Source organism: Crinia signifera, chromosome 3 (assembly GCF_055691185.1).
Source record: "Crinia signifera chromosome 3, ASM5569118v1, whole genome shotgun sequence".
In the NCBI taxonomy this organism is placed as follows: domain Eukaryota; kingdom Metazoa; phylum Chordata; class Amphibia; order Anura; family Myobatrachidae; genus Crinia; species Crinia signifera.
In genome coordinates this window covers 174696389-174724027 of record NC_139219.1, presented here as the reverse complement: position 1 = coordinate 174724027, position 27639 = coordinate 174696389, and the positions used below count along the sequence as shown (strand labels likewise).

General features: G+C 40.5%; 1 protein-coding gene across 1 annotated transcript in view; it reads left to right on the top strand.

Annotated features, from left to right (window-relative positions):
* GRIK2 (glutamate ionotropic receptor kainate type subunit 2) overlaps positions 1-27639 on the top strand; it is a 571469-nt gene that overhangs the window by 376681 nt on the left and 167149 nt on the right. The window contains exons 10-11 of the mRNA XM_083176981.1: positions 865-978; positions 3199-3405. Coding sequence (XP_083033107.1) covers positions 865-978; positions 3199-3405 — 321 coding nt within the window. The remainder of the gene's footprint in view (positions 1-864; positions 979-3198; positions 3406-27639) is intronic.

The window sequence follows — 27639 nt, the reverse complement described above, 5'->3', positions numbered from 1 at the left end:
CAGTATGTGTGTGCCTACATGGCAATGGTCTATCTCTCCATTCAGAGAGGATAATTAGAAGTGAGGACTTTTTAATTAGTGAGGACTATTAATTAGGGCTTGGGGCTGAAACTATTAAATGGTTGTAGTTGATATCTCATTACACTTATTAGTGACACAAATATTTTGACACAACTTATTTATTTGAGACCTGCATAGATACCTTATGTAAAATGGTATCCAGTAATACTGAAAATGTTACTGGATTAATAGTTCTGCAATTACTTTTTAACTTAATTGTATGGGTCAGAACATACATACATACATACATACATACATACATACATACATACATACATACATACAGTATGTGTGTGCCTACATGGCAATGGTCTATCTCTCCATTCAGAGAGGATAATTAGAAGTGAGGACTTTACAGTGCATATCATGCGCAGTTGAAACACCACCACTAAGAGCTCCCTATGTTTAACTGTTGATAAGAATTGTATTTCCATAAACATCCACCTCTGTTATCTGTCTTATTCTACAAACTCACTACAGCTTGATGTAGTAAGGTGCATATCTTTCTTTCTGTAGTGTAGACTCATCCATCATCCTGTACAAAAGTGTAAAAGTCAGCTACTCCACCCATTACACTGTGAAAATGAAGTTGCTCATTATCTCACCACACTCATCAATCTACAGTTTAGTAGGACTTGGCACATGGTCTGCAACAAGACATTTGGGATGTTACAGTGAAAATGTAAGGCACTCAGGCTGCACATTTAGTTCATAATTACTCTTTCAATTAATTTATGCAGCCTTATATTGTGAAACATTTTCTAAAACCAGCTGTTATCTTAATATAATCATTTTTAATTACAGATCGGAACTTGGGACCCAGCTAGTGGCTTAAACATGACAGAAAATCAGAAAGAAAAACCTGCAAATATAACAGATTCTCTATCTAACAGGTCTTTAATAGTTACTACAATATTGGTAAGATTTACATTTTTGCAAAACGTAACTATAACTTGAATTTCTTATATTATTTTCAGCAACTGTACAAGAGATTTACACTGTGCCATGCTCACTTTCATGTACCTTTAAACATTTCAGCTGCACCATTGTTTTGGGATGAGTATGGTACCTGGGAAAATCTAGATTCTGATTGATTATTACTGTATACAATAACCAGTGCTTCCATATGAAAGTCTTTTTATTATTTATTTTGTTATATCATTTTACACTATAAGATATTATGTTACTATTTTCTTTCTCAAATGTAAATTTGGTTCATAAACACACACAAACCATACTTGCCTACCTGACCCTCTCCATGAGGGAGAAAATGCTCTGTTCCTGGACTTCCCTGGTGATGTATGATTGCCATCACCTGTGGGGAGCTAGGTAATTGATAAGAAAGGTGTTTCACCGCAGGTGATGGCAATCATACATTACTAAGGAAGTCCAGGAACAGAGCATTTTCTCCCTCATGGAGAGGGTCAGGTAGGCAAGCAAGACACAAACACACCAATAAAGAGAACTGGATTATTTTTGAATTAAGAAACCATGGTCCCGATTCAGACCTGCTTGGGCAGCAGCAAATTCCCCCCTGTCTCCAATGGTGGGGGACATCATAGTGCCCACCACCAAACTGGACATCAGCATCTAACAGAAAAGTAAGTCCTGGGCTAGTTTTCTGCTGTGAACAGAGGAAAAGTCATTTGATGGTGAGCAACCATCAAATAATTTTTCCTTTGTGTGGGCCCATCCACTTGCAGTGTAGCTAGTGGATCCGGCTGGTGAGGGGGCGTGCATTCACCAGGTGGAGTTTACCTGCTCGCAAATATAAGCAGCCTAGCGATCAGGTCTGAATTAGTGCTAAAGTTTGGAATTTGTAACATAGATCAGTGGTTCTCAACCTCGGTTCTCAAGTAACCCCAACAGTTCATGTTTTCTAGATCACCCAGCAGGTGCACAGGTGCAATCATTACTCACTCACACATTTTAAAAGATTATTTATTAAAGCTAATTATTTTACTTGGGATTCTGTGAAGACATGGAAAACATGCACTGTTGGGGCTATTTGAGGACCGAGATTGAGAACCACTGACATAGATGATAGGTATATTTATACAGTATACATTGAATAACGTAATAGTTTAGTTAATTGTAGCAAGTTCTAAGAATGTCTATTTTTTATCCTTTTATGAGACCAGAGAAGCCACAACTCAACATAAAATATGCTTTTTGTCATGGAAACTTATGCTCTTATATAAGGACAGCACTAGAGCGAGAGAGAATGCATTACAAAATTGAAACCACAGGTGCAGGAGAAGTATTGAAAAAATAATAAAAGACCATTTTTATAAATTGTAAAATACAAATAGGTTAAATCACATTTCATTATTCCAGTTTCTTCTTTCACTTCTGAGAAAGATGCATGAATTAATACAACTGAGCTTGCAATCACAAACTCTTTTGATTCATAACTATTGAAATACAGATGTAGCGGGATTCATCTTTGCAGGAGATGGCGATGGCGTCGCCATCGCCATCCCCTGCCCCGCCGCCATCTGTATGCCGGAAGGGGACGCGCGCGCACCTCGTGCGTGCGCGTCCCCTTCCGGCATACAGATGGCGGCGGGGCAGGGGATGGCGATCCCACCGCCTCCCTTCTGACGGTGCTGCCACACCGGGCGACCGCACCCCCATAGCCTCCTCGGGTCCCCCCCTGCCCCTCGAGCGGGAGGCGGACAGTAATGCGTCCGCCTCGCCGCCCCGTCGCCCAGATACTGTGACGCGCGTGCGTGGGGGACGCACGCGCGTCACAGTCAGATAGCGGCGCCGTGTTGCTGGCGGATCGCCAGCAAAGACAAGGCATGATTCATCTGTACCACTATAAGGCCCTTATTCAGATCTGATCGCAGTACAAATTTGTTTGGAAAATGTGCAAAACCATGTGCACTGCAGGTAGTGCAGATGTAACATGTGCAGAGAGAGTTAAATTTGGGTGGGGTGTGTTGAAACTGAAATATAAATTGCAGTGTCAAAATAATGCAGCCAGTATTTACCCTGCACAGAAATAAATAACTCACACAAATCTAACTCTCTCTGCACACGTTACATCTGAATAAAGGCCTAAGTGTTAAAATGTGTCATTGAAGATGTGTTTGTTGTTTTTAAAAGCCCTCACTAATTTAATTTTTTCAACAGGAGGAACCGTATGTGATGTTCAAGAAATCTGATAAGCCCCTTTATGGAAAGGAGCGATTTGAAGGATATTGTATTGACTTGCTTCAGAAATTGTCTGAAATTCTTGGATTCAAATATGAAGTTAGATTAGTGGAGGATGGAAAATATGGAGTCAAGGAGGATGCCACTCAACAATGGAATGGGATGGTTCGTGAACTTATGGACCATGTAAGTTTGGTCTTTATGCATTTGTCTTATTGTTTATTGATGAATACCTAGATGAAAAGAAAAAGACATTGATAACCTCAAGGGGTGTTTTTATTTATATGCATATGGTGATTTTTTTAAGATCTCACATCAATATTGTGCCAAAATGGTAGAGGCTTTTATGCTTTTTCTTTATTCTTTAATACCTAGATGAGCTTACTTATTCAATTTAAGAATTTTTTTTACTGCACTAGTTTTCGGTACTTGTTTCCTAGCAGGGCGTCCAGATTTCTTACGTACGCAAACGTAGTGAAATCGCATCTCATCGCATCGCATGGTACGTTTTAACTGTGTGATGTGTGCGATACGATATTTCATTGTACAAGCATCCATGCCATGAAATGTGATGGGTGCTTACAATGAGATGTGATGGCTGCTTACAATGAGATGTGATGCTATGTGATGTGATGTGTGCATAGTACAGATGGAGTGGGAGACATTTTTGGCCAGTGCTCACCAGATCCCTTGCACTGGCGAGCGCTGGCGATAGAGACTGGGATGCGCATGCGTCTCACACACACGTGCGTCCCAGTTTCCTGTCGGCGGGCGGACGGGAACCCTGTCTGTCTCCACTTCAGGGAGACGGACAGGGTTAAGGGGGGTGCGGCAAGGTGGCAAGGACCCGGGGGGACCGTCGGTGAGGCTGCGGGGACCCGGGGGGGAGCCCTGTTGTAAGGGGACGCGCGCGCATCTTGTGCGTGCGCGTCCCCTAATGGCAGCTGGCGGGGGATGGCAGATGGCGACTCTTTCGCCATCCCCTGCAAAGATGACTCCCACTCCATCTGTATGTGATGGGTGCTTACAATTGTAAGCACCTGCACCTACGCCATTGTTTAGCATCAACCTTAGTATCCACGCCACCCCGAAGCGTGGCGAGGGGTGGCAGAACGCATCCTCTGACCTTATCATACCCCCACTATCCACGTCCAGGTTTAGTTGATTTTACATAGTGTGGCAAGCGCAGTGAGCCACCGAGCCCGAAGCGTGGTGAGTGGATGCGGATTATTTTACATGTATTCCGCGGCCCCACAATTGTAAGCACCCATCACATCCCATACTACAGTATGCACACATCACATCACATAGCATAAGATCTCATTGTAAGCACCCATCACATCTCATTGTAAGCACCCATGGCATGGGTGCTTGTACAATGAAATATCACATCGCATTTGGTGCCATGCGATCCTATGCGATATTTCATTGTATAAACACTCCTGTGCAGTTAACATGGACATCGCATAGCATCATACGCATCGCACAGCTCTATAGACGGTACGCAATGTGATGCGATGCGATTTTCCTACGCAGAATAGCACACTAAGCTATTTGCTTAGTGGGCGCCCTGCTAGTAAACAAATACCTAGTTTTCTCATAATAAATAGCTAACAATATTTTTGGTTCACTTAAAATTACTATATAAATTTTATTATACTGATAAAAAAAATAAGATCATAGGTGTAAAAATGGTAAATTGCAAGAACATAACTTGATTGAGACTAATTAAAATTGTGAAAACTTGTGGTTTTTTTTAGAAGACAGCATAGAAAATATCTTACTAGTCTTACAAACATGACTGTAGGGAAAGTAGTTTATTGGTTTTATTAAACATTAATTTTAGTTGTCCATAAATTCTTTATTTGATTATATTTTATGGGTTATTGTTTGTTGCTTTAATAATAGTGTATATTAAATTTTTTAACTATTTTAAAAATTGGAATTAGATAAATTACACTGTTCAAATTAGATGAGAAAATTGATTAAAAGTCTTCAAAATAGCACTGTTGAGAAATGGTTGAAATTATTTTGTTCACACAGCAGAATATCTATTGACATTGTTATGGCAGTTTACAAATATGTAAAATATTTGCATAATGAGTATAGGCATTATTTACTGTCCTTATTACTAATAAAAGAAAATCTTAAAAGCATGGCAGAGGCAGAGGTAATACATGATAAGTATCACAAAATAAGTGTTCTAAAGAAGAGCATAGAAAAAAATACAAGTTTATATTTTTGCAAGGTAAGGAGTAGAATTTCAGTTTTATTCAGGTTTTTTGTAAAAATGATATGAAAATACTCTATTGATTGAATGCTACAAATAAAAGTATTAAGGTACTTATGTAATATCTGGGCTCCCGTTTTTCTTATGAGACCGCGTTTTTCTTATGAGACCGTTGCGCTCGCCACACTACAGATGGGTCTTGTCCCATCTTGGCAGGGGATGGCGCTGGCGTCGCCAGCCGCCATCCCCCGCCAGCGCCATGGCGATGGTGAGAAGGGGACGCGCGCGCACGAGAGGCGCGCGCGTCCCCTTCCGACGGCGCTTCCATCCATTCCCCCGGGTCCCCGACGGCTTGCCGGCGGTAACCCGGGGTCCCCGCCGCCTGCCCGCACCCCCCCCTAACCCCCCCTAACCCTGTCCGTCTCCCTGAGGCGGAGACGGACAGGGCTTCCGTCGCGCCAGCGACGGAGACTGAGACGCGCGTGCGCGTGAGACGCACGCGCGTCTCAGTGTATTCGCTGGCGTGGCTGCTGGCGGGTCGCCAGCGCGGACGTTCTGGCGACCCGCCAGCAAGGATGGGACCTGACCCATCTGTATATAAAATCAACTCCATGCGTAGTTGGATAGTAGGGGTATGAAAAAATGGGGTGCATTTAACATGGGAGCCCAGATAATACATAAGTACCAGTATTACATATAAAATATTTAGGATTTGGTAGGATCTCAAATGAGATTTGATTGCTAGATGATTTTATTTTCTAAAAGGATGAGTGGAGCAGTAAATACAGTACAGTACAGTATGGCAATAGTATAGGTATGCTGCACATAAACATAGACTCAGTACAGCATAAAGAAAGCCACAATTGGGCAGAACTATTTCACCAAATGTCCCCAATAATACAGGCTGCAGCTCCCTCCCAATAGCGCCTGGGATTCACAGAAGAAAGGGATGTCTGTTTCAAAATAGAAAGAGAAAGGGCCGCTTCATGGTGCATAACTGATGATTTAATAAAAGTAACAGGACACTTTTAAAACAAGCCAAAGGTTGCTCATACCAAACAATTCCTCACTGTGGGCTGGATACCACAAGATATATGTATATTTTACCAGGCACATCATCCGGGGCAGTTGAAGACACAAACGACCCACGCTGACACCACAAGGCGTGCAGTGCGCCGTGACCCACACAGGAACAAAGGCAGCAGGAGAAGACCTGGACTAGTAGCAGTGAGCGTCACTGAAGCCATACCCTAAAGCGTTTCATGGAACACTTTGTCAGAGGGCAGGGTCGGTGTACGCTCACTGAATGAATAAATGGAGAGCAGCTTCCAATCATATTAAGCTGCCTACTGTCAGTGACAAGTCAGTGTGTCACGGCACTCAGGACTTACAGGAAAGAAATTCAACACGTAGCCTTCATAACTAGGTTGACGTTTCAGCCTTTAATGTGGCTTTTCTCAAAACAGCTTACATGACAAAATCATGAACACTCACCTCTATAAGTAGAGCTAGATCACTGATCTGTGCGGGGACAGCGGCCATAACCGTATGCCCTCACCGGGCGTACTTAGATGATGTCACTGTCAGGGAACTCGTTGTCCAGACAACATATCAACTGGAAAAACACGTGTATGTATAAATAAAGTTACATCAAGAAAAAAAGGGGGGATGAATGTGTTTAAGGTACTCTAGTGCTAAAAATAAGCCCACTGCCACTGCGAGATTAGTGATACTATAAAATCATAAAATGCCAAAAAAACACACTGTGCTATCAATTAATCATTGGGATACATTCTAAAAGTGAAGAGTGCTAAGCATATTAAAATAATCAATGAATAAATAATGTAAACAAATAATATAACTAAGCAACGATATGATGTTGCCAATACACAGCTACTAAAAAATATTTTGTATTATTTAATCATTAGATTCATACTTAAACTGTCTGGGATATCTCCCTTCTTTGATAAACACTCGTAAAATACGTTGAGGGGACTAGATCGACTTTTGCAAAATCTAGAGAGCACATACAATCTCCGTACATTGGTGCCTTTTATCTCTTAAATAAAAAATAATTTTATGCATTTATTAACCTGTGATATTCACAAGATGCAATGGAGCCACAATTGCTCATTCAGACCCCTGGGTGCCAAGGTGTAGAGTTTAAAAATCCACCTTGTTTCTAATTGTAGCAATTTCTTGCCACGGTCACCTCCTCAGGACAGAGGAGGGACATGGTCGAGAATTGTGTATTTTACTGATGCCAAAGGATGTCTGGAAAGGGCAAATTGATGGGCTAATGGTTGATCATTATTACCCTTTTTAATTACTGCCCGTATAGCCGAGCGATGATTGGCCATCCGCTTCTTGAACTGTCCTTCAGTTTTACCCACGTATACCAGTGAGCAAGGGCAGAAGATGGCATATACTACATATTTAGATGTACATGTTAAATGATGCCTAATGGGGAATCTTATACCTGAATGTGGGTGTGGTATGGATGTGTCCACTTGCATAAACTTACACGTAGTGCAATTTGGGCATCTGAAGCAAGCAACCATTTTTGGCTTTGCCCAGGATGGTAGAAGGGACTGTTTTACCTAGTTGAGTAATGTCTCTTTTAACAACGTAATTGTTTACATTTTTCCCCCTTCCGTATGCTGGCATAAGAGTCGTGTCTCTAAGATTGAGGTCACGGTCTGTCCTGACAATTGGCCAATGTTTTTTTTTACCTTTTTAATCCTATTTGATGATTCATTAGTAAATAGGTTCACCCAAATCAATTTATTGGACTGTTATTTAGATGGATGTTTAGGACAGAGCAGCTCTGCTCTGGTCTTTAAAAGAGCTTTCTGACATTGTTTCTGTAGATTGACCTGGTTGTACCCCCTATCTTTGAATTTATTTGTCATTAAATCCAATTCTTTTTTGGCTTCTGTAGGGTCACTGACAATGCACAACACCCAAAGGGAAATATATATATATATATATATATATATATATATATATATATATATATATATACATATATATTTATATTTTAGATATTCTGACCTTGATCTCCATAGACATAAAGGACCACAGGCAGCACCCACCGGGCTTTATTAATATATTTTATAGGTGAATGACATATGTTGCCATCAATTAAGTTGACGTACCCGTTTCAAAACTCTGCTCTCTTTTCATCAGGACTTATGGCAAAAGGTGCATGACAAAAAGTGCAAGTGCTCTGTGCAAAGATACTAAAAACATTAATGTGTGTTAATCATACCTTAAATAGAGTGAGGTCTGAAGAAGTGATCACATGATCCCCTGATGACAAACTTCACCAGCAGAGCTTCCGCATTCAGTGTACACATCAGGCACACTCCCGCTATGCGTTCTAACCTGGCGAGTGCCCCCTGCGGTCATTTATGTCTACGGAGATCAAGGTCAGAATATCTATGGTATATTAGGAAGGCACCGTGCTTCCGTATATTAGTAAGGCATATATATATATATAGATACAGGAAGGCCTGACACTCAGGACTTACTGTGGATGCTGAGAACAAACTGGCTCTGGTGCCCTCAGGAGGGGATGGGTGTATATAGCTGATTACAACCTTGATAGGAGACAGAGCTCCATTTGGGAGGATCATTCCAGCTGACTGTTATTTGGACTATTAGACTTCATTGACACAGTAATTTAATACCAGACCAAAGAAGGGATATAATCTCAGTTTATTGGCACAATAGAGATCATTGTATCTCATTTGGAATTATCCCATTGTTGGGGCTTTATTGCACCTATTATTTCAGAACACAGTTATACCTAAAAATGGTAGCATATTGGCATATATGAGATACCTGACCTGGACATTGAAACTTCCATTAAGTCATTTATTAGAAAGATACAGTTTGTATTATTCCCCTGATGAAGTCTTATTAGACGAAACACGTTGGGACTTTCTGTACTACTGCATTGTCTTTATCTACTGGTTGAAAGATGAAATAAACACTTTCCTCTGGAAGAACTACATTATTTCTGCTTCATAGGACTGAGAACTGTACATCTAATAATATGGGTTATTTTGTATCAATAATTCGGTTATAGGTATATCTATATAATTTAGGTGCCGCACCATTATTGGGTTGTGTATATATATATAATGTATAGTGATATCTATCTATATATCTAGATAGATAGATAGATACTGTAGATAGATAGATAGATATAGATAGATATATAGATATATATCTATCTATACATATATATATAGATAGATCTATCTGTCTATTTTTATATATATATATATATATATATTTATATATAGATAGATAGATTACATATCATAGTCTTGGACCCCTTATATTTTAGAGGTGAAGGGACAATAGGCAGACGAGAGGCAAGAGTGCTGTAAGGGCATGTTCCAACACATCTGAAAATGGACAAATTCTTAGATAACACTGTTCGGGGAGGTGTATCTTATGGATACTGGAGGGCAATACACAATAATGATGATGATCATCACTAAATAGCTAGCTAGTCGCTTATTTACCTTTCCAGGTGATACTGTATGATTGTATTTATTAGTGTTACAACTATATTCCAACAATTTTATATTATAACACATGCACATTAACAATATTATTCTGCGAATATGGGTGTATCTAGAAAATAAAAGTAAGATTTTTTTTTTATAAAGTAATTAAAACATTTAAATTTGCAGCCCTAGGACAAAACTGAAGAATGCAAAGAGTCAGAGACAAAAAATGCCTCTGACTAAAGAGCGCTTTAATATGTTTTGTTTCCTTATAGCAGCTGCTTAGGTGGGGTGGGTCGGTCCCCAAGGTAATCAGAAAAAAAGGGGGGGTATTAAGCAGCGCTGAATTAATGATGGTGAATCAATTCAGTTAAAAAAGAATACATTTATTGTAACACAAATGAATACAATTATGATATACATTAAAAAACAGTAAAAATTAATTGATCCAGATCTCACGTGGTAGGGAATGTCCACATTCAGATTGTGTACAACCTGTACTGTCCTCACCGACAATGATCCCTGTGAAGGGCAAGGTCCAAAAAGGGGATGGAGACCCTTATGGAGTGAGTGTGGTGGTTGAGGGAGTGGCTGATGTATGGAGCCCAACTGCTACCTCACCATCATTTGTATCCAATTGGAGGAAATGATCCAGTTTTTATGGAGGTCCAGGACGGGAGGACTAAGTGTTTGGACAGGTACACCGGTGTGATCCACTGAAACAACACGGATCTGGAACAGGAATAGCACCACCAACGCGTTTCACTGGGCTGCCGCCAGCTTTATCAAGGTGTTGATAAAGCTGGCGGCAGCCCAGTGAAACGCGTTGGTGGTGCTACTCCTGTTCCAGATCCGTGTTGTTTCAGTGGACCACACCGGTGTACCTGTCCAAACACTTAGTCCTCCCGTCCTGGACCTCCCTAAAAACTGGATCATTTCCTCCAATTGGATACAAATGATGGTGAGGTAGCAGTTGGGCTCCATACATCAGCCACTCCCTCAACCACCACACTCACTCCATAAGGGTCTCCATCCCCTTTTTGGACCTTGCCCTTCACAGGGATCATTGTCGGTGAGGACAGTACAGGTTGTACACAATCTGAATGTGGACATTCCCTACCACGTGAGATCTGGATCAATTAATTTTTACTGTTTTTTTAATGTATATCATAATTTTATTCATTTGTGTTACAATAAATGTATTCTTTTTTAACTGAATTGATTCACCATCATTAATTCAGCGCTGCTTAATACCCCCCCCCCCTTTTTTGTAAGACAAAACTGGCTTGTGAGCAAGGCTGTAGCTACTATAGGCACAGGGAGTAAAGCTGCTTTGACTCCCAGATCTGGGAGGCCTACATTTCATGTAAAGTTACATGTTTTACATAGATTTTTCACTAATGTTTGATAAATAATGGCAATGTATGCTCCTTGACCTGCTAATTATGATGTGGGTAAAACAAAATGGAGCACATTATAATGTTACTTACAGTAATATGAATGTTGGCACTGCAATGTGGAGGCACTATAGTGTGGCATAACATTAGCAGGATGCACTGTAATATGACATAATATGAACTGGGGGCACTTTAAGTCATATGGGGTTACTGTGAACTAATGTGAACTGGGGGCAATACTATTATTAAAATTAAAATTACAGATGTGTCCGGCTACAGCTTTGAGCCATATAGCAGCTTGCTTTAGCAGAATCAGGATACATATGCATCAAGGCATGACACATGTGACTGCACCGCTGCCAGCTCCGGATGAACACAATGGGCCCATTGGCTCCTATTGTAGTGTATGGCTTAGCATTTGTTTGTGATCACATTCACCCTGCTATGACATTATCCTGCTATGCCATTACTTGTGTGCTGTGATGCATTAATTTTACATTCTAGAAAACTCATAGTTGCAGATTATCCTCCAGTTTCATTTAGGTTTTAATAACCTCAAGTGCATGCCACCATAAGTGCAGAGGTAGCATTTTGAGATTATACCAATGTAAGGCTTCTGTCAAACAGTACACCTAACTTTGAAGTAAAAAACTTAAATATTAGTCTATTCCAAACTATGAGTCTGATTCAGAGTCCGCTCTGGCTGTGGGTGGCTGCCTATGACAGTGAAAATGCCAACCCACTTGCCGGGTCCCTCCACATCATGTGATGGTCTAGATGCGAAGTCAGATGCAGGCCTGCCATGTTTAAGGTTGCAGCAACTTCCTGTGATCTCACGCAGTTGCTGAGGCCCTACTTCCAAACAATCCAGACATGTCTGTATTGTCCATATCACTCCCACAAAATGGTCATTTACCACACCCCAGCACAGTTTCATCGCCACACCGCCACCTTTGGCCAGCTCTGAAACTGCAATCTTCTGTAAGCACAGTTTCAGGGCTCACATGTGCATTTACATTTGGGGCTGAATCAAGCTCTATAGGAGAGATACCAATGGACAAATGTAATAGGGTGAGAGTTTCAGAAAGCAAGAGATTGTGGGAGAGTTTTCCCATTTTTTTTAAAAAGCAGCAATAAATTACATGGCAAAATCATCCTGGTTTTGCATTGTCAATGATTGCCAAAATGGGAAAACTCTCCCAAAATCTCTCACTTTCTGAAACTCTCACCCTATTACATTTGGCCCAAGTGTTTTTTATTGCTTTTCTGTCATATATTCTTGTTGGTCTCAATAACATGTATGATTATACATGACACAAATGTCAGATTTTGGCTAAGAGCCTGCTCTGTGTGAGATATTAGTTTAATTTTAGTTATTGTCTCCTTTTCTTATTAATGGACATTACAATGCTCAAGAATATAAAAAAGGTACGGCCAACAATATCAACAACAACAGAGTTTTTGATATGACTTCCTGGGCTATTACTGCTCAAAAATTATTCAAAACAAAAGAGCAAATAGTCTCTTTATTTGTGTTTAGCAATAAAAGTAGTTGTTGGAGTAAAAAAGTAATGCAGTTTCTCTCTCTAAGTACAAAATGAATAATAATAATGTCAATTTTTAATTTCCCATATTGCTTAGCAAACTTGTTTCTTGTAATTTGTCTAATCTAAATATCAAGCATTGAAAATAAGTATATATCCCTGGGAGGGTATTCCTAATTTAAAATGTATGTTGAACTGCACTCATATTTATAGTTTTACATTTAATATGTTTGCTTTTAAAAGAGAAAATGAAGGATTAATGGATTTCTCCAGGCATATTGATTTCATAGAGTAAGCTTAATGATGCTCTGCATAATTTTAGAAAAGTCTAGTTGATAGTTCTAACCTTAATGTTTTTTAAACTGCTTTTTATACCCTATATCCCAAAAGATGGATTGTGACTTAGCTCAAAATATATATGCATTTCTACCAAATATTATAATATATTATAGTTCAACAGTTACTCTGCTATATTTCATGACTTACCTAAGACATGGCATCCATAAACTAAAGCATAGCAGCATGGGTTGTAGTTAAACTGAATCCTTAACGCCAGCTTTTACTATCCAAAACAATTGATACTTTTACCCTATTGCCCTAGAAACAGATGTTAAATACAGTGGAAGTTGCAGCCCTTGGGAGTAGGAACCGGTTAGCAAATATAAACATACATGCAGAGATATATGTGACATATACTGGCTACAGGTTACATGGCTACTGTGCTATGTCTAATACTGGTGAGATGCAGCACTAGGTGTTACTCTCCTTTGAAGCCATTCCCCCTAAACTCCCATTGGCTAAGTTTCCCAGGAGTCTGGAAGTTGTCTTGGAAGAAGCGTTAAGGCAAATAATGCATCCCAGGTACAGCAGTGTCTGTGAAAAGACCTGAGGGGTGGTGCGCTGTCACTGCATAGTTTTAAAAAGACAGTGGCGGCTGCAGGCTGGGGAGATGGAAAAGGAGGACATGCTGTACAAGAAGCAGCTGCCCAACCTGGGAGCCGGCATGGGGGAGAATGGGATCCTTACTGGGGAAGTGGCAGACAAAGTTCACTGGTGACTGGTGACCTTATGGGTGGGGACAGGTGGGGGGAGCCCGTGCTTGGGGGCTGTGTTGCTGTATATGACCTGTGTATTGTGCTCTGCCTTCCTGGGGCTGGTTGCTGCTTCTTGATGCTGCTGTGTCATGCCAGCGTGACTCCCGAGTCCAGGCTGAAGAGGAGACCCGGTGCTGTGTAGAAAATGCAGCTGACCCAGTGCAGGGGACAGTGTGCAGACCCTGCACCCGGGAATTTTGAGTATGAGACCCAGCGTCGGGGAAAAAGTGGAGGATACCTGGCGATGAAAAGAAAGAGGAGGAGACCCTGCACCCGGAGCAGACATACAGTTGGAGACACAGCCTTGGGGCAAGAAAAATAAACCCAGCATGCTGGAGGAGGAGACTTTGCACCTGGGGGAGAGAGAGAGAGAGAGAGGGAGGAGGAGAGCTGGCACCCTGGAGCAGAAAGAGGATATGCAGCCCTGGGAAGAGAGTGCAATGTCGATGAGAGGAGGTACAGACACATATTGACCAGATGCCTGATTTCACAAATTTTTAAAACGCCTGCTCTGTGCTCTCCTCCTCTCTCCCTTTCCATCTCCTCCACCACCGCCTCCTCATTCTCCATCCACCCCTCCTCTTTCCTCTCCCTCCTCCTCTTTCCTCTCTCCCTTCCCCTCCTCTTTTCTCTCCCCCTCACTTCCTCCACCCCCCTCCCCTCCTTCACTGCCCCTCCTCTGTTCCTTCTCCTCCTCCATTCCTCCTTCACATCTCGTCGCTCCACTCCTCCTTCTTCCCTCCCCCTCCTCTCCTCTCTTCTCCTCTCTCCCTATCCATATCCACCACATCCACTCCCCCTCATCCTCCACTCCTCCTTCTCCTCTCCCCTTCTCCCCCTTTCCTCTGGTCCCTCTCCCCTCCTCATCTGCTACCCTCCCTCCTCTCTATATCTTCCTCTGTCTCCAATATTCCTTTTCCCCTCTCTCTTCCCCAGCTCTCTTTGACCTATCTCTCTCCTCCCAACACTCCCCCTCTCTCTCTCTGACAGTCCCTACATAACGCTCTCTCTCTCTCATTCCCTGTCTCTCCACCTATCTCTCCTTGATACCATCTCTCTGGGGGTAGGCTGACCATTTGCTTAGGGTGCTGTGGAACCTTGTACCGTCCCTGCCTCAGTGCAAAGTGTGGTATAATACTTACTTCAAAATATCAGGCAGCAAGACTTTATTGCATGCATTTAAAAATGTCTAAAGTCCATTACAACTGTCCAGGCAATTATAAATGGTAAATATATGTTAAAGGTCTAAGTATAACTAGTAAATTCCTATTCTCTAAACTAAATTCAACAATGATGGGTACAGTGGGTTAATTATCTTCCATTCATGCACTGAATAGTTCCTTCTGCTGAAGCTCATCTATGTCACAGAGTCCCAGTGGGTCTTCAATAGTAGTATCCATTTGTTTTTTAGATGCAGGTACTGTACTCAGAGTCAAAGTACAGAGATAAAGGGAGGTATTTAATCTGTGCTGAGAATTTTCCATCAGGGGAAATATCGGCCCTCTCCTATACAACGCTGTCACTAATGACCACATTGAAGGTGTCATATCTAACTTTTTTTAAATCTGATCTGTTTTGTCAGAAACTGCTGTGGATTGTCAAATTCACTACCATTTTTCAACAATCTGTGGCTGTTTCCACCGATCCACAGATCTTCTGGCACTGGACATATGGAACATTGAATTCTGTCTGTCGAGTTACTGTTCGATCAGATGAAAATGGCCCGGGAAGCCTGTATTGGATCCCTCTTAATGTTTCCACAGCTGATCATGTTTTCACATGATTGGAATATCAGATGCATAGGAGGGGATGGTTTCATTAGAAGAATGTTCCATTGGCTTGCTCGATGGTTTCCTTATTACATGAATTTGCACAATTGGTTTCATTATTTATACCATACTTTCAGATATTTAAATTGTCATCAAATAGTTTGAACCTGCTTTGACATTTGTGGAATACAGACTTCAATTCCTCAATTCAGTCTCTAATATAAATTAAGGCTTTATACATGGCAATCATCACAATTGATGGATAATTGAATGATGACCCACTACTTTTCAGTTACATTATTATTATACAATTATATATATACAATAATCTCAGTTCCATTCTTAAATCTAGTGTTAGATTTGCCTGCAGAATGATACTCATTGCCACATCTACTAGGTGCAATCTGATTTTTCCTCTTTTGTAGACTTTTTTCACTTTCTAACTAACCTCACTTACCTTGAAAAAGATGTCTCTTCATATGAACATGCCCTTACTATTGCCTTTGATTCTACTGCACCCAACATTCCCACAAATCCCTGTTGTTAGCTTCCGCAACATTGGCACTTAACACTTTGCAACTGGAAGAACTGAGATTCTTGACATACTTGACCTCCCCAGTTCTCCTCCTATAGAACACTTTTTTTATTCACACATTACTCAACTGCCCTGACCAACCTGTCTCAATTTATGACCATGCCCTTACTGTTGCATTAACTTTTCCATTAGTGACTGTTACTTTTTAATTGTTTTTAATTGTTTAATTGTTAGTGACTGTTACTTGTTCATTTTGGCGTGAGAATAAGTGATGGCTGCTGCATCTTGTCTCTTTGTATACCTATTCAGACTCATTTGCATACAACTGTACAAATATCAAACATCAAATTGATCAGTGCAATATAGCATAGTAGTTTTATTTCTTCTAGTTGTTTTTTCCTGTGACTAACATTTTTAAATAATGGCTTGGACTCTGTGAATCCGTCAATCAGGGTCTGATGTTCAGAGGTACTGTTTAGCATGACTAAAGACACAGTGTTTGAAGATACTATTTGTCATTGAATGATTTTGACACAGAATTATGCTGCCTGATAGGCAGACAACTTGTTTCATTAAAAAGTCCAATTTGATAGAATCGGTGCACTAAGGAGATATATTTTCTGCTTAAACTGGAATTTACTTGTGCTCTATATATCCTATTTGCTCAAAATATAGTAAATAGGCTAAAATCTATATATAAATATGATATCTGAATTAGTAATTTTTAAATAAATGTAGTGGAAGGTAAAGTATCTAAAGGGAACTGAGTAAAATGCTTCAAGTATGTGTCCTTAGTATAGTGGATGACACAGTCCTTAGGAGGTTTAAATTGTTTCTCACAGGCAGTTCACATAGAGTTTGTTCTGGAGTATACTCATTGTTGCCAGTGACACTGACATATGGTGTCCCATGGGGTTCTATACTTTCTCGCATGCATTTTGCAGTAAACATGCTCACACTGGGTGAAATAATCATGGTCTTCAACTTCTACATCAATGATACACAAATGCACCTGTCCTTTATTCAGGTACTTAGAACCTAAACACAATCCAAAATGGCTGTATAGATAAGCTCCAATAGTGGATGAGTCTGTATTTGCAGACGTCATAATGATCACAGGACAAGATCACAGCATAGTCATAGCTAGGGCATATGCTTGGATGTGTAGAATTACCAAACACTGAACATGTGTTGGATCTTAATGTCGCCCTGGATAGTAGCTTTACACTAAAACATCATTTGTCAGCCACAATCAAATACTCATTCTTTCATCTGACGAACATAGGCAGAATCAAGCACAATTGTCTCAGAGGATCTGCCTATAGCAGTGGTTCACAAACTGTGTGCCTAGGCACCCTGGGGTGACTCAGGACACTTGCAGGGGTGCCTTGGGTTGGTGGATCAGGATCAATTCATATTATTAATGGTCAATGTAACAGGCAAAACTAGTGCTGGTGGCTGCCAAACATAATATATGTGGACAAACAGGAGCAAATCCTGTCCCTTACCAGATAACTGTGACATATACATACAATGCACTTAATTTATTTATTTTTTCTAAATTTCTTAATAAGAAACATTTGGCCTAGGGGTGCCTTGAAAACCTTTTGATGTTCTAGGTTGCTGTGATTCAAAAACGTTTGGGAACCACTGGCCTATAGCCATACATTCATTTATATCACCACGACTAGACTTCCACTACCTTGGTCTCTTGTGCAGAGAGAGTTTGATTTGGGTGAGGGTGTACTTCAAACTGATATCTATATTGCAGTGTAAAAATAAAGCAACAAGTATTTACCGTGCACAGAAACAATAAAACACCCAAATCTAACTGTCTCTGTACATGTTACATCAGCCCCACCTGCAGTGGACATGGATTTGTCCATTAGAGAGTGATTGTGCCTTTCCGAGTAAATCAGAATAACCCCCATAATGCTTTGGAGGTTATTCAGAAGTGAATACTGCAGTTTTTGCATCATTTTACACAGCTGCTACTTTCAAAGTCACAGTGGCTGGGCTATTAGTGCACAGTACACCTCTGAGTCAGACCTTTTTACCTTACTATAGTTTACATCTACAGATGGGGCCGGTTTTATCTTTGCTGGCGAGCTGCCAGCAGCATGCTGCTGGCGATCCGCCAGCAACACGGCGCTCCATCTGACTGAGACTCGCGTGCGTCCCCCATGCACGCGCGTCTCAGTATCCGTGCAGCGAGGCGGACGCAATACTGTCCGCCTCCCACTCGATAGTGCTGGGGGGGACCCGAGGAGGCTGCGGGGGGGTGCAGTCGCCCGGTGTGGTCACCGGGCGACAGAAGGCAGCACCGTCGGAAGGGGACGCGCGCACACCTCGTGCGCGCGCGTCCCCTTCCGGCATACAGATGATGGGGATGCAGGTGATGGCGACGCCATTGCCATCACCTGCAAAGATGAATCCCGATACATCTGTATCCTAGTGCAAGATTTCTAGCCCTAGGCAAAGCTACACAAAACTGACCTTGTCTCCCAAATACCCTGCACACAAACCTTCACATACAAACAACATAATATATAAAAACAACATTGTAAAAACTGTGAACAATCTAAAATACTGATACCATGTTTGTGAGTGCTATACAATAAATACGGACAGACTTTTTGTGACCACCTGGGAGCAACCTCATTCAAAATTATTAACCTAGTTCTAAGCATTTCCTTATTTTAATTATTAACCCCAACTAATTATATTTGTAGTCATTAAGCCACTCATTTTATAAAAAAAAAACATATTTGTATACCCTAGTTAAAACATTAAATCAACCTGTCTTTATTATGTTCTACGCCCTCATAATGAATCCTACATAGCATATCCTTGATAAGTATTAACTTTCAAGAATCCCTTTCCCATATTTATTTACCTTTTTCTGATAAATTCACTACTACCAGTCTGCATGCTTTTTCCAATGTTAAGAAGCATAGCCTTCATGACTGGTGAGGAGCTGGAACCATTGGGGAGGAATTGGGGAGATTCTGCACAGTGGTCTGGACCACCATTTGAGGGGGTGGAAGATCCAATCCATCTCTTTGCCTCCACAATCTTATTTCCCTGCAGTCCATCACGATAAACAGAGGTAGTGGAAGGTAAAAGTCACAATTGACAGAGGGAGCAAATGCCTTGCAGGAAAGAGTAGAGAGGAGGGAGGAGAGTCCTGGCATCAATACAGTACTCTTCTCATTACCGCAAATTACATAGAAAAGCATACTGCCTTTACTGGGAATGGGTTGAATAAAATTATAAAATATATATGTTAAGGGTCATCATTATAATAGATACTTCTTAAAGGCCTACTGCTCTTGTAGTTGTCTTCAGAGATTTAGGAATACATTTGCTAAATGTCCATTTTAATGGATTTGATCTAGATTGTAATGATTCTATGTTGTTTTAAGGGCTAATTTAGGGATTTAGATTGATTTAATTCAATTTAAAATTGATCAAAATAGACCTTTAGAGAATTTACCCCTTACTGTAAGTTTGTTATATTGTTGTGAAAACCACTGGAACTGGCAACAATTAACTACTGATATTATTCAAAATGAAGTATAGGCAGAGGAAAGAACTGCATATTCTATTAATGCATTTGTTTTATAAAATAATTTTAAGAACTGTTCTACAGCATAGTAGAAGTGTCTCCTCCCTACCTTTCAGAGGGCAGTATTCAATGAGAAAAATTCTCCGTGTTTTATGACTAATTTGTGCTTTTCTCGCGTTGGACGGAGACTTTTGCTCTCAAAAAGCGAGCAACCCTATTGAACGTGCACTTCTCGCCGTCTTTCTAAGTGATTTTCGCCGTGTCTCTCCGTGTTGCAATTCTCCATCTTTTCATGGAGAAGTGGAATGTGAACTTTTAAAATAAAAGGTTTTTTGTTTTCAGTTTGGTGTAAAAAAATCAGGAATTTTATTCTGTGAAAGGGCATGCTATTTTTATTCATGTGCTTATAGCACATGAATATATATTTAATTAAAAAAAAATATATATATATTTTTTTTACACAGAGCAGCCATATTCACTGCACCCAATCATTACATATGCACGATCGGGTGCAGTGAATACACGGTCCCCTGTTGGCTCTCCCGGGGAGAGCTTGTGCTGCCTGGCTCCCGGGGAGCCCACCTCCCCCCACATACATTCTGGGGCAGGCAGAGAGACTTCCATCTTCCATCTCCCTGCCTGCCGCCGTCCTCAGGCTCCCTGCAGCGTCACCTCATATGCTGGATTGGCTGAGACTCGCCATGAGGGAGTCTCAGTCACATTGAATAGTGTATAAAGTGGCGTGACGGAGAGTCTCCAAACATGGAGAATCTCCGCAAAAACACGGAGAGTGCATGGCGAGCAAAAAAAAAACGCTCGCCATGCACGGAGAATATTGTCATTGAATACTGCCCAGTGTCAGAGCTTATGTCTATCAGCCCAGCACACACTGCTGTGTCCTGGTCTGTGGTGTGTGCAGGGAGCCTGTTGCCACTAATCTCCTTTATCTTTTTTTTTAATCTGAGGGGCGCAACAATGCCCCTTTGTTGCAAACACTTTTTTTTTATATTGTTTTTACTCCCTACAATAGACCATGCACAAGTCAAGTGCCATACTTTCTATGGACCTGTATTTTAGAACAAACAAATAGTGGTTATTTGAAAATGTTGTTGTATTGTTTTTTAAAAATTGTGGGATTTTAATGTATTATTTATGTGTGCACTATACACATGCACCTTTTCTATTTATTTGGTAGAAATATTTCCATGTATAAATTAGTATTAGAGTGGAAGGAATCACTAACATTTTGTTTGTTTTACAAATAGATTGTACAACTAATAATTTCCCATTTCCTATTCATTCCATTTCACTGTAAACAAGATATGATTACAAATGTGTTCAATAAATGAAAAGTTTTGTGATAATGGAAAGGCATATAATGATATGTTTAACATATCTTGCCTTCTAGACATTTTTATATTATGGAAATTAAAAGTTTTTTTGGCACAACAATATATATTTTTGTGTTCATTTCTTAATGAGCACAAGTCTGTATTGTCATGAAGTTTAGCTCTGGACAAAATGCACTTTAAATAATACACTGTATGTATATGTGTGTAGGCAAATATTTAAAATAAATGTTCTGTGTATATTATTTATGTATCAGAACTTCTTTATAATTTGATTTGTTTCTGCAGCACATCATCATTTAAAGTTACATACTTTTTGGATCTATGTGTGAAGTGTTTAATTGATTGATCTTCATTATTTTTGTTAGCCATAGATATTACTGTTATGATTTATTTGTTATGGTCAATGACATTAGTTTGCTTTTCCATGCACATGTTCATTTATAGTTGCCAATTATTTAAGATGAACTAAACAACACAAGTTAAGCAGTGGATCAATAGTTTTACTAAAAGATAAATCTTTTTGGGCAATTCACAACCAAAGAGACACAGTCTAACTCTTGGTGATAGCAGGACTGTTATTTTAATTATAAGGTAACCCTCACATACTGTATCACCTGTCATTAACCTCCATTTTAGCTATGATCTGAGTGCAGATGTAATTGTGACAAATTAATTTAATCTAAAAAATAATCCCAGAATCAGACCCTTTCTCACCCAGGATTCTACCAAGACCCTTGTCAATTCAATGGTTATCTCCAGACTGGACTACTGTAATCTCCTCCTACAGATGGGGCCGGGCTCTTCTTTGCTGGCGATCACCGCTGGCGATCCGCCAGAAGCCTGGCTCGCCATCTGACTGAGATTCACATGCGTCTCACACATGCGCGTCTCAGTTTCCATCAGCGGGACGACGGGAACCCTGTCTGTCTCCGCTTCAGGGAGACGGACAGGGTTAGGGGGGTGCGGGGAGGCGGTGGGGACCCCGGGGGAAGCTCCATCGGAAGGGGACGCGCGCGCATCTCATGCGTGCGCGTTCCCTTTCGCTGTACAGATGGCGGGTGGCAGGGGATGGCAGGGGATGGCGGGGGATGGCGGCTGGCGTCGCCATCGCCGTCCCCTGCAATGATGAGACCTGCCCCATCTATATGTGAAATCCTTGAATCCAAATGTCTCTCTCCACTCCAATCTATCCTCAATGATGCAGCATAGCTCATCTTCTTCACCAAACACACTACATCCACCATCCTTCCCCTACAAGCCCTTCACTGGCTTCCTTTCTCTTTCAAAATCCAATTCATGCTTGTAAAACTTACTTACAAAGCTCTTAACCACTCCTCTACATTTACATCTCTGACCTACAGTAATTTACTTTACACTCCTACCCAGGACCACCACTAGTAATGTTGGGGCCCGGGACTGGCCTTCAGCCCGGGCCCCCAGCGGCACCCCCCCTCGCACCGGCAAACCCCCCTCGCACCGGCACCCCCCCATTGCTATTACTTACCAGCAGCGCAATATCTCCCAGGCTCGGCAGCGCAGCATCTTCTCCCACCGGGAGTTGGCACTCGGGGCTCGGATCACTCACTGCACAGTGCAGCCTGCAGAGCCCCTCTGTATCCTAGGCTCAGTGCTCTGCAGGCTTTACTGTGTATTGTGCGTGCCTGCCCGCCGGGTGGGGGATGCATTGTGCGGGTGCGGGGGTGGTGCCGTGCCACTGTGGGCAGCTGCCCGGGCCCCTCCAGAGGCCAGGGCCCGGGACAGCTTTACCCCTGGAGCCCCCCTGTCGGTGGCCCTGCTCCTACCCACTCTGCTAATGCACCCAACTTCTCCTGCCTACTGATTACTTCCTTGCACTCCTGCCTCCAAGACTTTACACCTGCTGCTCTATACCACTACCTTTCTCCATCGGACTCTCCACCTCTCTACACAACTTCAAAGGGGCTCTCAAGCCCAACTTCTTCACCAAATTCAGCCAGATTTCTCACCTTAACCCTCTGTTTCATGCTTATTGTCTACCCCATCTGTGTCAACCCAATTTGTTTGCCCCTCCCCTTTAGTATGTAATCTCTGATATACAGGGCTCTCTTCCCTCATGTGCTTTTCTTTCTATTACTTATACCATCTTTAACGGTACAAAATCCTGTGGTTTTCTGCCAGGCACCACAGCTCCCTCAGACCTATGACAATAAGTTTACACAAGTAATAAGTTATCTCCATGAAGAAAATTATATTACTCAATTTTCTAATATTTTGAACATTGAAGCATGTGTAAAAAATAGCTTTCTTTCTTTTAGCACTGACCAAAAAATGTTGTTATCTGACATTAGTGCATAACAGACATCCATCTTGTCTGCAAAATAAAACTTTTGTTTTTATTTGTTTACTTATGCAGTCTATTACTACTACTGAGTTCAATATGCCGTAAGGTGTCATATCCATAAGATAGAGACTATCAGTCATTGTTTGATTGTATTCAGCTTGGTGACTATATGAAACATAAACTAATCTCATATGTCTGCCTTTCAGGAAGATAGAAAAGGAAAAGTTCACTTGCATCCTCAGGACAAACTAGTTGAAGATTACTCTTGTGTATCACTGCAAGGCTTTGTGCTTGAAGCACATTAAAAAATGATTTCAATCTGTGTACATTTATCTGGAAAATAAAGAGAATTTCACTTCTTTAGATGTAATGGTTATTTTCCAAATGCTCACTTTGAGATTTTTCATGTGGCAGTTGATTTATATTTCAAGACCAATTGGAATTCTTCTTTATATAAACAATACAGCCAATACTGTACATATTTGAATATTTATATTTCCTGGCTGAAAATATCAGTGTAGTGTTATGGTACACTGCTTTTTTCCTTATGCTTCATATTTACTCATAGCAAACATTTTAATATGTACAATTTAAATGAATTAATTAAAGAATGTACATTATAATGATTTATGTAAACATTTCATGCTTTATTCATGTAAATAAGCACAGTTAAAATATCTGGCATAGTATACTACAATGTCAACTCAAACTGTAAAAAGTGTGAGTTTTCCATCCTTTTATAAAAATAAACAATTTGATCACAGGCATAACAGAGTATTACATGTATTATGCTAGTGTTAAAGAAGGGAAATTTGTAGATAAAGACTCCTGGCTTCATTGCAAAATGTATTTAATTTGACTTGGAGAATTGGTAGTAGCAGTGTGTAACTGCTTCGAAGGAGAATACCATGATTAGAAATCATCACATGTGCATCTTACGATTAATAATGTGTTCCTCCTGCCTCACTTCCCTATAGCCTACATTCCCTATGTGCTTAAGATGTTGCATGCAATACAGTAGAATTATTTAGTTTTAGAGTAGTCATATAAACGTAATAGTAGCAGGGATATTGTAGCGGTTACTGCCTCACAGCACTGAGGTCATGGATTCAATTTGATTGCTACTACTGTGCAGAGTTTGAATATTCTACCTCTGCTTGCGTGTAATTCTTCCCAAAATCCAAAAATATATTGGTAGGCCAATTGGCTCCCAACAAAATAATCCTTAGAATGAAAGTGTTTGCATGTACATGTGCATGTACAGGGAATATAGATTGTAAGCTGGGGCAGGGACTGATGTGAATGTTCAAATATTCTCTGTAAAGTGCTGTGGAATATGTGTACACTATATAAATAACTTAATAAATAAATACAAATAAATTGTAGTGACTAGAACACTGAGCAGAGATAAGAGTATACCAAGTATACAAATAAAACAGGTAGTTCAGCTGACAAAAATTTTTTAATTCCTGGCACATAGCTAGCATATTCATTAGGGGTATCAAACCATGGTCAGACAGGTGGAATAAAAGGATTTATAAAAATAATCTGACATCAGTATGGCAGAGAAGGAATAGTCATAACAAGCAGATGTCAAGGCAGGTGAAAGTCAATAATAGTCAAAACAAGCAAAAAAACAACAACATGAATGATAACCCCCTAAGAATCAGAGAAATACTGTCAAGTCAAACAAGGCAACCAAAGAAAAAAATTGAAAATTGATTGAGACAATCAAACTCATCAATCCTCCATTGCTTATTGATCACTATATATTCACAAGCCTGGCATTTTAATAGAATTTTGTACATATCATGGATTATAAAGAATATGTGCTAAATAGGGGGCCTAATTCAGACCTGATCGTACAGCACATTTGGAGGCCGATTCAGGATCTCTTGGTGTGATCCTAATTAGGCCCCCGCCCCAATTGTCGGGTTTGCGCATGTGCAAACTACAGCACCGAACCGCTTCAGCAAGTTACATTGTCACCAGTCTGTTCACTGCAGGGAGGGCTGGAGGTGGGCAGGGGACAGCTGCAGGGAACATCCAGCATTTTATGGTCATCCCCATGCTCACAGTAGGCAGCTGACATTGCATGAAATGTACTCTCACAACATACATACATATATACATACATACATACATACTCACCTTTCTTTGCCACGTAGGTACTCTTCTACAGTAGAAATACATTATGGAACTGTAAAAAATAATAATACTCACCTACTTCCAGTGTAGATCAGATCCTTATTTGGTCTATGTAGGCATCCAAGGTTTAAAAAAAATGAGTGTCCTGTACCAGCAGATCCAAGGAGTAGCACGTTTACACATGCAGCTCCTCTCTGAAACTGAAGGATAATCCCACTAATGTCAGTTAATATGGCACCCCTCATCCACTCTGGTGTAAACTCCAGAGGAGCTTTGCACACGATAGGCTGTTTTCCTCCCTTAGAAGCCTATGTTATAAAAATAACATGAGCTCCTATTGTCGTTCCCAGCAAGGGAGTCAATGTTATAAAAATAACTGGGAACTGGAAAAAACGACTGCTCTTGAAAATGGCACCCTAAATGTGGTGAAATGCATCAAAAGGATTGGTGTGCTACTAAAGACCCTGACCATCCATGTCTCCATGCTTTTTAGCCCATCCGCAGTGTATGTTCATCATGACAACCAAATTAGCCGATCCAGCCACTGTTACATCCAGTACTGTTACATCTCCCTGTATTACAAGATTTGTCCTACAACACAGCCTGCAGTGCTCCGCTAGCTGTTTGAGATTGTATATTCTTCATTTTTTATTCCGTGTAATAAAGTGATCATATTTTATGCAAATTGGTGTACATACATTTCTTGAGACATCTGATCACTCTTGTGCCTTAAGACAATATTTAACAATGTATTTAGGTCGACATGAGTCTAGGTCGACATGCAGGAAGGTCCAAATGAGTCTAGGTCAAGGTCGACAAGACCTAATGACTGTAGACCAACATGCTGGTGATCCAATGATCCATACTTAATGGTATACTGCCCATTGTAATTTTTCAAAAAGATTGAATTGTGTGCAATTAATCACATATTTTGAGATTTATTTAACTCTTATGTATCATTTTGCTTTCTAGCTTACAGTAGTAACAGAAAACATTTTGTTGTTGCTTGCTTTTGTTTAAAAAGTTAACATTGCCCACTGGTTGTGTAAATAAATGTGTTATTTTACTGCAGTATATTTTAAGATCCATGAGATTGAAAACTCAAGGAGGCTACAATGGCAAGCAATCAAAGAAACAGTTTATACCAGCTGTTACAAAGACCTAGGCTGACTCCCATCATCATTATCATCATCATCACATTAGTGTCAGAATCAGCATCATTATCATCATCATCATCATCATCATCACCACAGGTAATGGGAGGGTATATACAATATTGTTATCTGCAGGCCCCAGAGTGGGAGAGGACAGGTAACTCTTCCAATGTAATACTTCCAGTCACTCAGTAAGTATATGCAATGATAATAACTTGTAGTCTGTGATGCACTGGAGAAAACTATATACATAATACAATTACAAAGTTATATAGTCATTCAGCTGCTGTGGAAATAAACATCCCAACGTGTCCTGCTACAGTTATATAATGCCCTAGTAGCAAAATTGTGTCAGATCCTGTTGGCATGTATAGTTGTACAGCAGCACTTCTGTGTACTGGGGACACTATAGTGTATAGTGTGGCATAAAATGTATTGGGCACACTATAGTGTGGCATAACATGAAGTGGAGGCACTTGTGTGGCAAAATTTGAACTAGGGGCACTATGTCTTAATATGAAATGGAGGTACTGTGCTGCATGACATTTCTTTACTTCAGAGAGGTGTCTCTCTAGAAGCATTGGAACAAAAGCCCCTTTCAAAATTTGCTTTGGAGCCCACACATTTCTGGCTTTGTCCAGGTCACTGAATAAGAGATCAATACTCATATTGCTGTACTAATACTTCAAATCAATAAAAGCTATTGTACAACAAAATGAAGCTTAATACTGTATGTTCTTCAGAAAAAAACAGGCCTTACCAGAGACCTGATGAGAACAAATGTGA